This window comes from Pavona decussata, unplaced genomic scaffold, assembly GCF_977016875.1.
Source record: "Pavona decussata unplaced genomic scaffold, jaPavDecu1.1 SCAFFOLD_28, whole genome shotgun sequence".
NCBI lineage: Eukaryota > Metazoa > Cnidaria > Anthozoa > Scleractinia > Agariciidae > Pavona > Pavona decussata.
The window spans coordinates 2,695,944-2,708,213 of NW_028145451.1; the positions used below are offsets into that span (position 1 = coordinate 2,695,944).

The 12,270-nt window shown below is 39.0% G+C and overlaps 1 protein-coding gene across 2 annotated transcripts in view; it reads right to left on the reverse strand.

The window, feature by feature from the left end:
* The window catches only part of LOC146485105 (tyrosine-protein kinase BAZ1B-like), a 41,866-nt gene extending 29,742 nt beyond the window's left edge, over window positions 1–12,124 (reverse strand). The window contains exons 1-8 of one of the 2 annotated variants that reach the window (XM_085104026.1): window positions 11,843–12,124; window positions 9,467–9,639; window positions 8,307–8,406; window positions 5,066–5,126; window positions 4,338–4,415; window positions 3,157–3,233; window positions 2,272–2,371; window positions 529–594 (exon numbers count right to left, since the gene is read on the reverse strand). In XM_085104026.1, the coding sequence (XP_084960152.1) occupies window positions 529–594; window positions 2,272–2,371; window positions 3,157–3,233; window positions 4,338–4,415; window positions 5,066–5,126; window positions 8,307–8,406; window positions 9,467–9,639; window positions 11,843–11,955 (768 nt within the window). In that variant the 5' untranslated portion in view covers window positions 11,956–12,124. The remainder of the gene's footprint in view (window positions 1–528; window positions 595–2,271; window positions 2,372–3,156; window positions 3,234–4,337; window positions 4,416–5,065; window positions 5,127–8,306; window positions 8,407–9,466; window positions 9,640–11,842) is intronic. The other variant, XM_085104027.1, reaches the window with a different exon arrangement.
* Between the last annotated feature and the right edge of the window lie 146 nt (window positions 12,125–12,270).

Below are 12,270 nucleotides of genomic sequence, written 5' to 3' on the forward strand. Positions count from 1 at the left end.
CATTATTCAGTCTAGGGGCTGGCTGCCAATAGTGGAGGACCCTGGTGTAACAGAGTTGTCATGACTTCCGGTTGCACGACAATGACGTCACTATGTCATGCTTTACTGAACGTGTGCATGCTTTCCGTTTGGAGAGTGAGTTGTATAGGAGATGCCTTCGTAGTTCGTTGTGTTTGTAATTAAAGTTTACGCTGGAACCCTGCAAGACCTGTAGTGAGTCTTTCACACCTGGATAATCCAGTTGTCAACACAAAAAGAAGTACATCAGAATTTTCAAACTAAGACTGAAAATGCATTAGTCATTATAAGTAGTACTGTTCTCTCAACAGAAAAGCAAGTGAAACAGTTAAACAAGCCCTAGCAGATATTACAGCTGTAGACGTTTTAAAAGTGTGGATTACAAATCATTTTCTTGTGGAGAGTATTTTTTCGTGTCACAGACTGAAGATAAAATACATCTTTCTCATTTAAACACAATGTTTAAAATGTACATGTATCATCGCATTTCTTCCACTGTGTAACACTTACCTTGTTAAAAATCAAGGTAAAATCTTTCAACTTGTCAGTGAGGGAATATTTCCTTGCCAACTCAGTCTGAAGATTAAGAGATTGAAGATTGGTCTTATTTAAGATATGATAACCAGAGGTAACTATATATTAAGCAAACACCTGTAAATCAGTTACCATATATCTATGTAATACAGGAAATAGTTCAAATTTTACTATAATTAATTTTGAGAGCACAAGAGTGCTAAAACCTTTGAAATTTGATCTTGTGGCAACTTCAATCTTGATCATCACATCATAACATTTTGTTGACAACATGATCAGTAAAGCTGGACTTGATTTCAACTTACAGAACATTTGAATCCAATCAAGTATTAAAAATCACCTTTCTATATCCTCCTAACAAACATAATCTAGAGCTTTGCTATTATGCAGGCCTAAATCAAATGGGCAATCACATACAAGTAGTTACTCAATGCTATTCTTACAAAATCTGAGGGTTCAGGCATGATCTTAGTGATAATGATTCTTGTAACATTGGAAAATGAACCTCCATGGCATTGTCCTGTAGTTAGCCACCCCAACAAACTTACAGAGCAAATAGATATGCCACTGAGAAATCAAAGAAATAATTTCCAGTCTAATGCATTTTCCATTAGACTGCACACACATCCACTGTATGGCCGTGTCTAAATAAACCACTACATAACTAGGTAGCACTTAGAAATTCTCTTTTCTTGACAGTGGCAACCCTGCAAACTTCAAATAAAGTTTTACCAAGCAGACTGTAAAACACAGTTAATGGAACATGACGCCCAACACGCAGTAGGTGTTTGCAGTCACAACTACAGGTACCTTGAGTGACGGTCGATATCTCGGTTGCGCCTCGGTCGCTACTTGGTCGATAATTGGGGATGACTCGGCCGATGTTGTACCGTTATGGCAGTCGTCGTATCGACCGAGGTGGCTGTCGGCCGATATAGATAGCAATACACCGACACTTCACCGACATATCACCGATACTTCATCGATATTTCACCACTTACCGGCCAATATATTGGTCAATATTCTATCGATATGTTTTTTCGACACTTCGTCCTTATCTCGATCGACATTCGTGTACATAGCGCACCGCTATATCGGTCATCATATCAGTTGATGGCCAATATAATAACGACCGATAGTCGGCCGATAGTCTGTCGTTATCTCATTTTATTCTTCCACGATTGCATCATTTTACCATATTAGGTCAAGAGAATGCGCAAAAATATGCCAGCGTATTACACTGTAGTGTCCCGTTTTAACCGGTTTAGAACAAAGCAAAATGCTCGTTCCTTTTTTGTGTCGACAGAGTATCAGCCGATACTTTACCGATACTTGACCGATGGTTCACCGATATATTGCTGACACACTGCCGATGCTATCGCGACCGACTGTCGGTCGATCTCTTGACCGAAGGTGATTCAATGATTGGTCGACACGTCACCTATATAGCGGCCCATGCTCGACCAACAATCGACCGATACTTGGTGGATACATCGACCGAGATATCGACCTTCAGTCGACCGCGAGTCGACCGACATATTGACCGTTACCATTGATCGAGGCCCTCCATAAGACACAAGGTCCCATTGTTCAAGGTACAATTTTCCTTGTGGCAAGATCTGTATTCAATAGTAGGGAAAGCTCTGTGTTTTTTAAACCAATAATAATCCTCAGCCCTGGTCATATTTAACAAACCCTAGATTGATTTACAGTCAGTACCTTGACCAACCAGGGGCTGTTGTCATTTGACCAAGGGTTTTCAGTGTTGGCTCGGATAAAACACTTCAGCAACTCCACTGATGGCAGTTTCTTGAGACGTCTAAAAAAATAATGTAATGTTGAAATATTCACATCAGAACAACTACTAAAATAAATATGATTATGTTTGGCATTTGCAATTAACCGCCTCAGCATCCTCTAGGGATTTCCACGTCACATCATAGTATCTAGGTGTCGTCAGCTCTCGTGCTCGTAACAGCCAGTTTTCGTGCTCACATCTTAACAACCTTAATTTTTCTAGTATTTTGTTTGGTATTTTAATAGTTTTGTAGCTTACACTGTCCAAGTAATTTTCTCTTTTCATTTTTTTGCTTCGCCACTATGTTATTGCTTGTATGCTTGCTTTTTTTCTTTTTCTCGTCTCCAATAAACACTACTGGTCGTGTCCTTCCTTCATCATTGTCTGTTGTTTTTTCTGCTTACTAGAATTTAAACGTTTTCTCTGCGGGGGAACACAGTGACATGGCAGAGAACAACAAACATCTACAGCCATTTCCAAAAACAACCAAGATGCTCTCAATTTAATTTAGGAGCACACCCAAAACATCACTTTATGTTACACCCCTGGAAGGACTTTTTCAAAATTAATTACTTATTTTGAACATTTTTGTTCAAATGTAAGGAGAAACAATCACATAGAAAACTGGGAGAACCCAAAAGAGTTTTAGAAAGACTTCCCTTGAATGGCGCCAGTTAAAATTATAGCATTTTCGCTCTCCCAGAGACTTCTATTTGTGTTTCTCTAACTACATAAAAACAGTCTGCAAATGACTTTTTTTTTTTTAACAAACTGCTTTACAGTGTATCACTGTTGAACTTTCTTACTTGATATCCCCTGCTAGGATTCCCTTTAGGCCATCAGGAATACTCTCAAATGTGAGGTCATATTGCAATCCAGAATTCTGAAAACAAGTTAGCATGTACAGTGTAAGTTTAAATTAGCTCCAACAAAACTCCTTTGTTACAAAGAAGAGGGCACTTGTGAGGGTTGGGGTTAGGTGAAATGTGAAAGGTGGTTAAGTAGGTAGCACATCATACATGTATCTTCTGTTTGAAAAGTAAGGCACGCTATCCACTAGTGTCCCAGACCTTCAGTTCAAATGTAAGTAGTTGGAGTCACCTTCTGCCACGTTTTTTCCTTCTCTACTTTTATATCCTTTGTTTCCTAATATATAGTTTACTCCAATAATCCTGCTGGTATATGTTAAATCAAACTGCTGATCTAATTATTAGATCAGCAGTTTGATTTAACATATACCAGCAGGATTACCACCCAGATGGTTGATTCCTTGAACATTTAACCATTCCCTTTTTGACCACCCCTTCACAGCCCACCCCTATGGATGATAGTCTTTAGGCTAAGCACTGAAAAAAATGTTTTCAAAAAAGCTAGCAAAACAAAAGGGGAACTCACATGCCATACAACATAATCCAAAGGATTCTGAGAAAAAAAGTGGGGGTTGTAGGAAACTTTCTCACACATAAGGGGGGAAGGAAGGCTATGTAATACCCATGCCTCTGCACACCATGCATACCTACATTGTTATTGTACCACATGACCTATTGTTGAATAAATGAAGTTCTATCCAACATGGTGTCTCAAATTGAATTCACACTTCACGCTAGATCATAAATGGAATGTCCCTAGACAAGAAACTGTGCTCCATGTGGTGTGCAGACAGGTGAACAACTTGTAGAGTTTTAAATAGGTACAATTGTATGATAGGGTCCATTCTTAATAATATGTGCCCCTTTTGGTTTGGACACACTGGGACACACCCATCATCATTTTTTTAGTACAGTGTTAGGTTTCAGTCTCAGTATAGCTCATGTGGCAATTGCATAATTTTTGCCTTTGCGACTTTTTTCTTACCAACCCCATTTTCAAGACACTTATTGGTTGTTTGACGTTATAGAGCGGGATAATACCAGTACAATGAAGCTCTGTTATTAAAAGATATTAGCTTGATGATTTAAGTGAAGTAGTGATCATGATGGTGTTTTACCTTTTCAATCAGTGATTGTGGTTTTTCAACGATTGAGTTTTCTTTGTCACTTGAGGGAGAAATAGAGGTACTGGAAATCTGATGAAAAATTTAAGTACAGTCCTTGTTAAATCTCAAAAACATTTAATTTACTTTTAATATATATCCCTTGAATGGATACTAGTCCATCCATCACAGGGTTAGCAATAGTTTACTTCATTAGCATCCATCTAAACCTTTGGGTGGAGAGAGAAAATGCAGAGAAAAGTTTCTTGTCTATTTAGGAAACAACACAATACAGGGACAGGTCTTTTTCACAGGCCACATTCCACATTTCACTATTGTACTGGTATATATCCAAGAGGGTTAGTGTGCCTTAGGCATGAATTAGCTTTTTAGTATTGAGTTTAGGGGGCTTGGAGACCCGGCTGTTTATATTGTTTATATACAATTATCACAATGACCTGTAGTTGTGACCTGTGACCTGTAAAAGAAACCTAAAAAATTCTAACTAGTCTCTAGGTTAGGGCTTGTCTGCAGTCTGCAAATGTTCAACTTATTCATATAATTATTTTTGATCTTGCTGTCAAACATTCCTTTGATTAAAAAGTCATGCAAATGAGGCAGAAGGGTCGACATTATACAATGCAGAATGACCCAGTTGTTTCATGTGTGTACGTCAAACTGCTGAAAACTGTAATGATACAGTGTAGCTACTTAAACCTCTACCTTAGAAACATCAGACTCACATTGTTTGAATCACTGCTAGCAATACTTTCATGATGAACTCTGGAGATTTTTCCTTTGTGCCTAGAGGATGTCAGAAATTTGAAGGAAACAACAAATTATTAATGAACGCATGAACAACAAAGTAAGACAAAATAATTATATGGTGGACAAGGGAACTTGCAGCATTCTGAGAAGGGACAAATGATTACTCACATGGCAAGTCATACTTGATTGATTTGTGCCAAATATGGTAAGTATATGCAAAGGTAAAACTACAGGAATCAATGAAGGTTCATATGATTAGCTGCTTGTCATATCAGTCATTAGTTTATGCCAAAAATGTCAAACAAAACTTGTGCATTGATTGGCTGATACATTCCATTCATTTACCAAAACCCTATAGATCTACCGCAGGGGTATTGCAGAACGCCGCAAGCCAAACGGCAAATCCATAGTAGTCCTATAATGTCTGATGTCTGCCATAACAACAACTTAAAGCTAACTGTCTGTATAATCAGTGCTTAATCCTAAATAGTATAGAAAAGTGCTTAGACCTAAATAATATTGTTTGTTGCTTAACTGGCAGGGTTATTTTGCAGAATGCCGAACACCTATAACAGTTTACCATTAAGCAACGAACGAAGTTATTTAGGTCTAACCACCACTCTGTACTGTTTTGGGTTAAGCACTGATTATGCAGACGGTTAGCTTTAAGTTGTTGTTATGGCAGCCATTGCATAAAAGGACTTCTATATATATGGATTCGGCATTTGTGACCTCTCACGCGAAAACGTACACTAACGGCTTTCCGTTTTCAAATGGAAATCCGTTCACAAGCTGTTTCTCATCCGTTCAGAACAGAAGTCAATCTGTTTGAACAGCTGTGTCATCCGTTCACAAAAATTGCCCAACCGTTCGAACAGCTATTGCACCCGTTCAGAAAAATTTGCATCCGTTCACAAAAATCGTCCATCTGCTTGAACAGCTTGAGCCATCCGTTCAGAAAAATTGTCTATCCGTTCAAACGGCTGTGGCACCCGTTCAGAAAAATTTGAATCCATTCCAACCACTTGGTCATCTGTTCAGAAAAATTATCCATCCGTTCAAAACTTCAATCAGTTGGAACCGTTCATTCAAACGCCTTGGATCATAATGTACGCTGTTCAGATGGCCTTATGCATTGCCTTATGGCCGGTCGTTTGCGAAAAGAAGACATGAAATGGTAGTTTGTGCTAGCCATGCTTCATTGCTTTCGTGCTGTGACGTAACATTGATCTCAAACAAGCGTGAAATTCAGAACTGACCGAAAAAAGTCTGACAGAGCGACAAAATATTGTCTTATGTAAACAACTGTTTCACTCACTTGCCGCAATTGTTGAGTCGAAACGTGTTCCTCTGATCCAAGGTAAACTACTAACTAAAGAAACTATTGGTGGAAGTGGCGATTTAACTCGTTTAATGACCTGTTGCCAGAATCACGGGAAACAGTCTACCAAACAAAGAGAAAAGGGTTTTACCAGTACACTTGCAAAATTCATTGCCTAGCACGTGACCAAAATCTACTCAGTCAACTATCTGATGATTTATTTTTCGTGAACGAATACTCTCGTCATGCGTTTGGCATTCTACAAAATACCCCTGCCGCCCTATCTACTCCCCACAAAAGAGAACTCATGAAAATTTAGAGGGTAAAAATTAGTGGAGCCCTGATCACCAATCATTATCAATGGTGATTTTAAACTCATGAACAGGACTGCCCTGGTAACTTTAAACCCTTTAAGCCCCAGTATCAACATACATACATACATGTGTAATCTCATCACTGTTCTCCACATATTTCTTGTGGTAGTAGTTGGGAGAATGTTTTAACATCAAGAAATTTTATTGTGAAAGCTGGAAACATTGGTCAACATAGTGGAACATAATGATAAAATAGTGGTTTGTCTCACAATGAAGTCACTTAAGTTGTAGGTCATGATGTTTTGCCTGCTTACTGAGCTAGTCTTTGGCAGGTGATGAGGTTGACTGATCATGCTTCGGTATTTGTATCACGAAAGTCAGCTGTGATGAGGGGAAGTTTCTTGTTCGAGGTTCACGTTGGTATACAGTATGTGCAGGGTCAAGGGTTGCCTATACACTCAAGACAGTGCTCACTTGTGTGGCAGCAGATTCACTGACTTAGACATAGAAAAGTCTGTCCCCAAGATATATCAAAATAAAAATACTTCATCTTATCATGTAGAGTACATGACGTCTTGTCTGATAGAAAATGCAGACACTTGTCAAGTGGAGTTTTTTACCTCTGGAGGATTAAAGTTGACTACAAGTAATTTTAATAATTTTAGTAATTCCTGAATCCTGTATCTTAACTAGGTACTCAAAGACATGTCATGTTATGCTCACTGTTTTCAAGGAAGAAACTCTCGTCATGCGTTTGGCATTCTACAAAATACCCCTGCCGCCCTATCTACTCCCCACAAAAGAGAACTCATGAAAATTTAGAGGGTAAAAATTAGTGGAGCCCTGATCACCAATCATTATCAATGGTGATTTTAAACTCATGAACAGGACTGCCCTGGTAACTTTAAACCCTTTAAGCCCCAGTATCAACATACATACATACATGTGTAATCTCATCACTGTTCTCCACATATTTCTTGTGGTAGTAGTTGGGAGAATGTTTTAACATCAAGAAATTTTATTGTGAAAGCTGGAAACATTGGTCAACATAGTGGAACATAATGATAAAATAGTGGTTTGTCTCACAATGAAGTCACTTAAGTTGTAGGTCATGATGTTTTGCCTGCTTACTGAGCTAGTCTTTGGCAGGTGATGAGGTTGACTGATCATGCTTCGGTATTTGTATCATGAAAGTCAGCTGTGATGAGGGGAAGTTTCTTGTTCGAGGTTCACGTTGGTATACAGTATGTGCAGGGTCAAGGGTTGCCTATACACTCAAGACAGTGCTCACTTGTGTGGCAGCAGATTCACTGACTTAGACATAGAAAAGTCTGTCCCCAAGATATATCAAAATAAAAATACTTCATCTTATCATGTAGAGTACATGACGTCTTGTCTGATAGAAAATGCAGACACTTGTCAAGTGGAGTTTTTTACCTCTGGAGGATTAAAGTTGACTACAAGTAATTTTAATAATTTTAATAATTCCTGAATCCTGTATCTTAACTAGGTACTCAAAGACATGTCATGTTATGCTCACTGTTTTCAAGGAAGTTATACATTTTACAGTTTAAGTCTTACCACTGGCCGCTGACACAACATTCTACTGGCTCATTTTCAAAATATTCATTCTCCAAGAGTTTGTAGCATTGCTGTGCAAGGGTTTGTAATCCACTTGAACCTTTGTAAACAGATAACAAAATGAGAATTTCAGAGTTTTCATGATCAGGCAACTTTAATTAAAGGTAATACAATTTTTTTTTTTTTTGGGGGGGGGAGGGTTCAACCAAGCACTTCAGTCAATAACTTTGGGGAGAGAGAGGGTACTCAACCCAAGGCTGGTAAGATAAAGACGCACTTCGAAACTAAGTGAACTACAAACGCGGCTGGAGCTTAACCTAATTTCTGTAACATGAAGCAACAAGGAGTGTTGTTACTCCCCCTGGATGGGATACTAGTCCACAACAGTTACCCCCAGCAGTATGTCGCAGATGCCCATTTATAAACCTATAGAGACAATATGAAGCAAAGTTTCCTGTCTAAGAAAACAACATGACAAAGCAGAAACCATTACCAAGCCTCAAACCAAGGATCCTCTGATCTTAGGATTGTCGAATCAAGAGTCTAATGTGCTAACCACTACACCTCCAAAATATTAAAGTTGGGTCCCTTCAAATTCCCGACCCCTTTACTCCCGTATCTCCACCTGTTAAACAGCTGCAAAAAGAAAGCCTGAAAAAAATGGCTATGCTCCCATAAAAGCTTAATGAGCAAGTCACAATGTGATGAGTGATAAAATGTGGCTAAATGTAATTAAGGCAAAGTTAGGTTCAAGCCAATGCAGTCAGTGGTCTAGTTTACGGCAGTTCATGATCTGTGGGACGTCCATAGGTCCCTGCAGGGCAGATTTCCTATTGTGCAATACATTTAACTTGTAACTTAGCTGATCGTCACAGATCATTTGCTGGGCAGCAAATTGTTGCGGATTCTTGCCCCACGACACCCACCCACATTTTGGCTGGGGGATTCCAGGTAAGTACTGTATTGGGTAAGGTATAAGTATTGTGTGACAGTGCCCAATGGTGACTGCTTGCCAAGGTGGTTTCTAATCACAGGGTTGCCATGGATACCTCTCAGCATGCCTTAACCGTGTGAGGCCCCTCACCGACTCTCTAGGCACCAGTCTCCCAAGCTCATCTATTGGAGATGAGTTTAAAAGGTATGAAACAACTAGTACTTACTGTGGTGAACAATCTGCAGGATTGGTTTCTCAAAATACTTGGGAAAGCTTTCCAGTCTTTTGAGCGCTTGCTCTTCACATGCCACTGCTTCTGCATATTTCAGGTTTGTTTTCCCAGTCAATTGGCAGCTCCATACTTGGAATCCATACAGAATGATACGATTGACATATTCACTTCATCATGTCAAGAAAAATACTTAATTAATATTGAGATGAAGAGATGGAGTCTAGGTAGAAAAAATCCAAACAAATACATGTAGACCCTTAAGTGGAGGATTTATCTAGCTAGGCCCTTGGTGTAAGATATTTTTTCTCATGAGCCAGTAAACAAGTTTAGAAGACATGCACTTTGGACACATTTTGTTTGTTCAAACAATAGTAGATTCCTTCATGGCTCACATGCGTACATGAACCCACACATCGGGTGTGTTTTCACGACGCCGGATGTCTCGCTTAACATTCCTGAGGGTGTTTTGTTTACCGACTTCGTTAAGCGACTTAAAGTTGATGGGTGTTTTAACGAGTAAGATTATATTTCATTCTAGTAATTTGAGGAGATAACGTGCTCGAATAAATCAATTTGAATAATATGGCGGGAGATGCAGACGGCGATCGCTTGTTCGTCCTTCTTCTCTTTATTACTGTGTTTATGCGCTTGCTTTATAATAGAAGGAACCGATTTCATCAAAGGTTGAGATTGCTATTAGTTAGAGCTAGGAGAAGAAGAGTAGAGGCGTATTTTTTACATTCGCAGAGGAAGATATGCCGCAGAAGGAAAATTGCATGGATTTTTGAGAGGCCGCAATTCTGGTTCGAACATATGGTTTAAAACCAGTACGCCGATAATATTTGGCGAGAACATTTTCGAATCTCTAGACATACGTTCCAATTCGTTTACAATTTGGTTGGACCGCATCTCTTACGGCAAGATACAAACATGCAATGCGCGATTCCAGTGGAAAAGCGAGTGGCTGTTGCTTTGTGGCGGCTTGCAACTGGAAATTCTTATAGGACGAGGGGACTTGTTCTTTTTACGATTTGACAAGCTTATCAGATAAATGACCGCAAGCTCCTTCTCACTGGCGGAAATTAATTGCCGAGTCGCTTAAGCTACCTGGTTTGGTGGCTTAAATTTAATGACAATTGCATTGAAGTTTGCCGACTCGCTTAACTTTAAGCGAGTTGGAAAAGCAACTGTTTTCACGAGATTTCCGGTTGTCACTCGCTAAGCGACTTGAAAAATCGCTCGTGAAAACACACCCATCTGGAACCAGTTGCCATCTGCTGTAAAAAATGCACCTAATGCATCATCCTTTCGGAGACTTTAAACTAAGTTAAATTTTATCGGCTGTCAATGCAGCAATTGCCTTTGAACCGATTTATTTTTATTTATTTATTTTTATAGATGGATGTTATTTTTTTATTTAATTAGTAGCTATTGAAGATATTAGCTTTCTTTTATATTGTCAAACACTTTTATCATGAGCCTGTGGCTCAGGGGGCTGGGAGACCACCCCCTGTGTATTTGACATTAAATAGATTATGTTATCTTATCTTATCTTCAATGCTACAGATCTTAGCATATCGACAAGTTCATTGTTCCTGTTAAAACATAGAAGATTCTTGTCAGATTTTTAGATGATAACTTTACAGCCCGTGGATCTTGAAGCACTGATCGAAGGGCTTCAATCGAGTTATGCATGTACACAGCCAGTTACGTTTAACATAAGCATACACGAATACAGCTTATCATGGTATTAAAGCATCATTGTTAATCGGGCAGTTTGTACATGAAGTGAAAGCAAAAATTTTATTCTGGAATGTACATTTTTGTAATGATCCTTAATCCAAACGTACCAAATGGAATTAATTTCAAGACTGAAACCATCTGTTTGAATTTTTTACCAAACACACACAGTTTTTTTTTCCCATATGCTTCTGAATTGCAGAAAATGTATGGGAAAAAATAAACATCTTTGCGAATAAAATTTACCGGAACAACCATGGGCTTTGTTCTACTGCTTCTTCAGACTCATGTGTTACAAAAATTATACATTGGAGCGCAGTTTTTGTTTAAGTTTCCATCCTCACACAAAATTTTCCACCATGAACATGATTATAATTACCCATGATGCTCTATAATACTGTGATGGCTTCTTGTCCGACAAATGAGTCGAAAAGAAGCGCTTTTGAACAACCAGTTCAAGAAAGAAAATCAAACACGGGGTTAAACCAGTCCAACAAAGCGACAAGAGGTCTCACATGATCGGGACAACTACCCTAGCTAAGTTTAGATGATATAACCAAAGCTCGCATCGCCAGAATTCAAACATTACAACAGGCTTTACGCGCAAGTTTACCCATTTTACAAGGATACTCGTATGACCTGAACACTTCGTTCGTCTCTTTGATGACAAAAACCTCTTCTTCAGGCTTTAGATCTTTCGGAAACGGGCTTGGCTTGTACGATTTCTTCCCCAAAAGCGGCATCTTGGAAGAGATGTTGCCTTCATCGATACGAGCGGGAAACTTTGAAATCGGCGGGAAATCAACTAAAGGCGTTCTGTGGATTGCGGGCTCGAGTATTGTCAATCGATTGTTTCAGCCGGTGTGTGCAACGACACGTTAGGCTTGAAAAATTCCAGATTATAGGGGATTCTAATCGTACGATTAAATCAAAATTAACAATTTAGGCTACTCAGCCTGTCTGAAGTCAGCTTTTCATTTATTTATCGTAAAAATCGCGATGATTTCCAGTTTTAGCTACGTTTTTTTTGAGTGAGTGAATATTGGGAGTCTGGCACT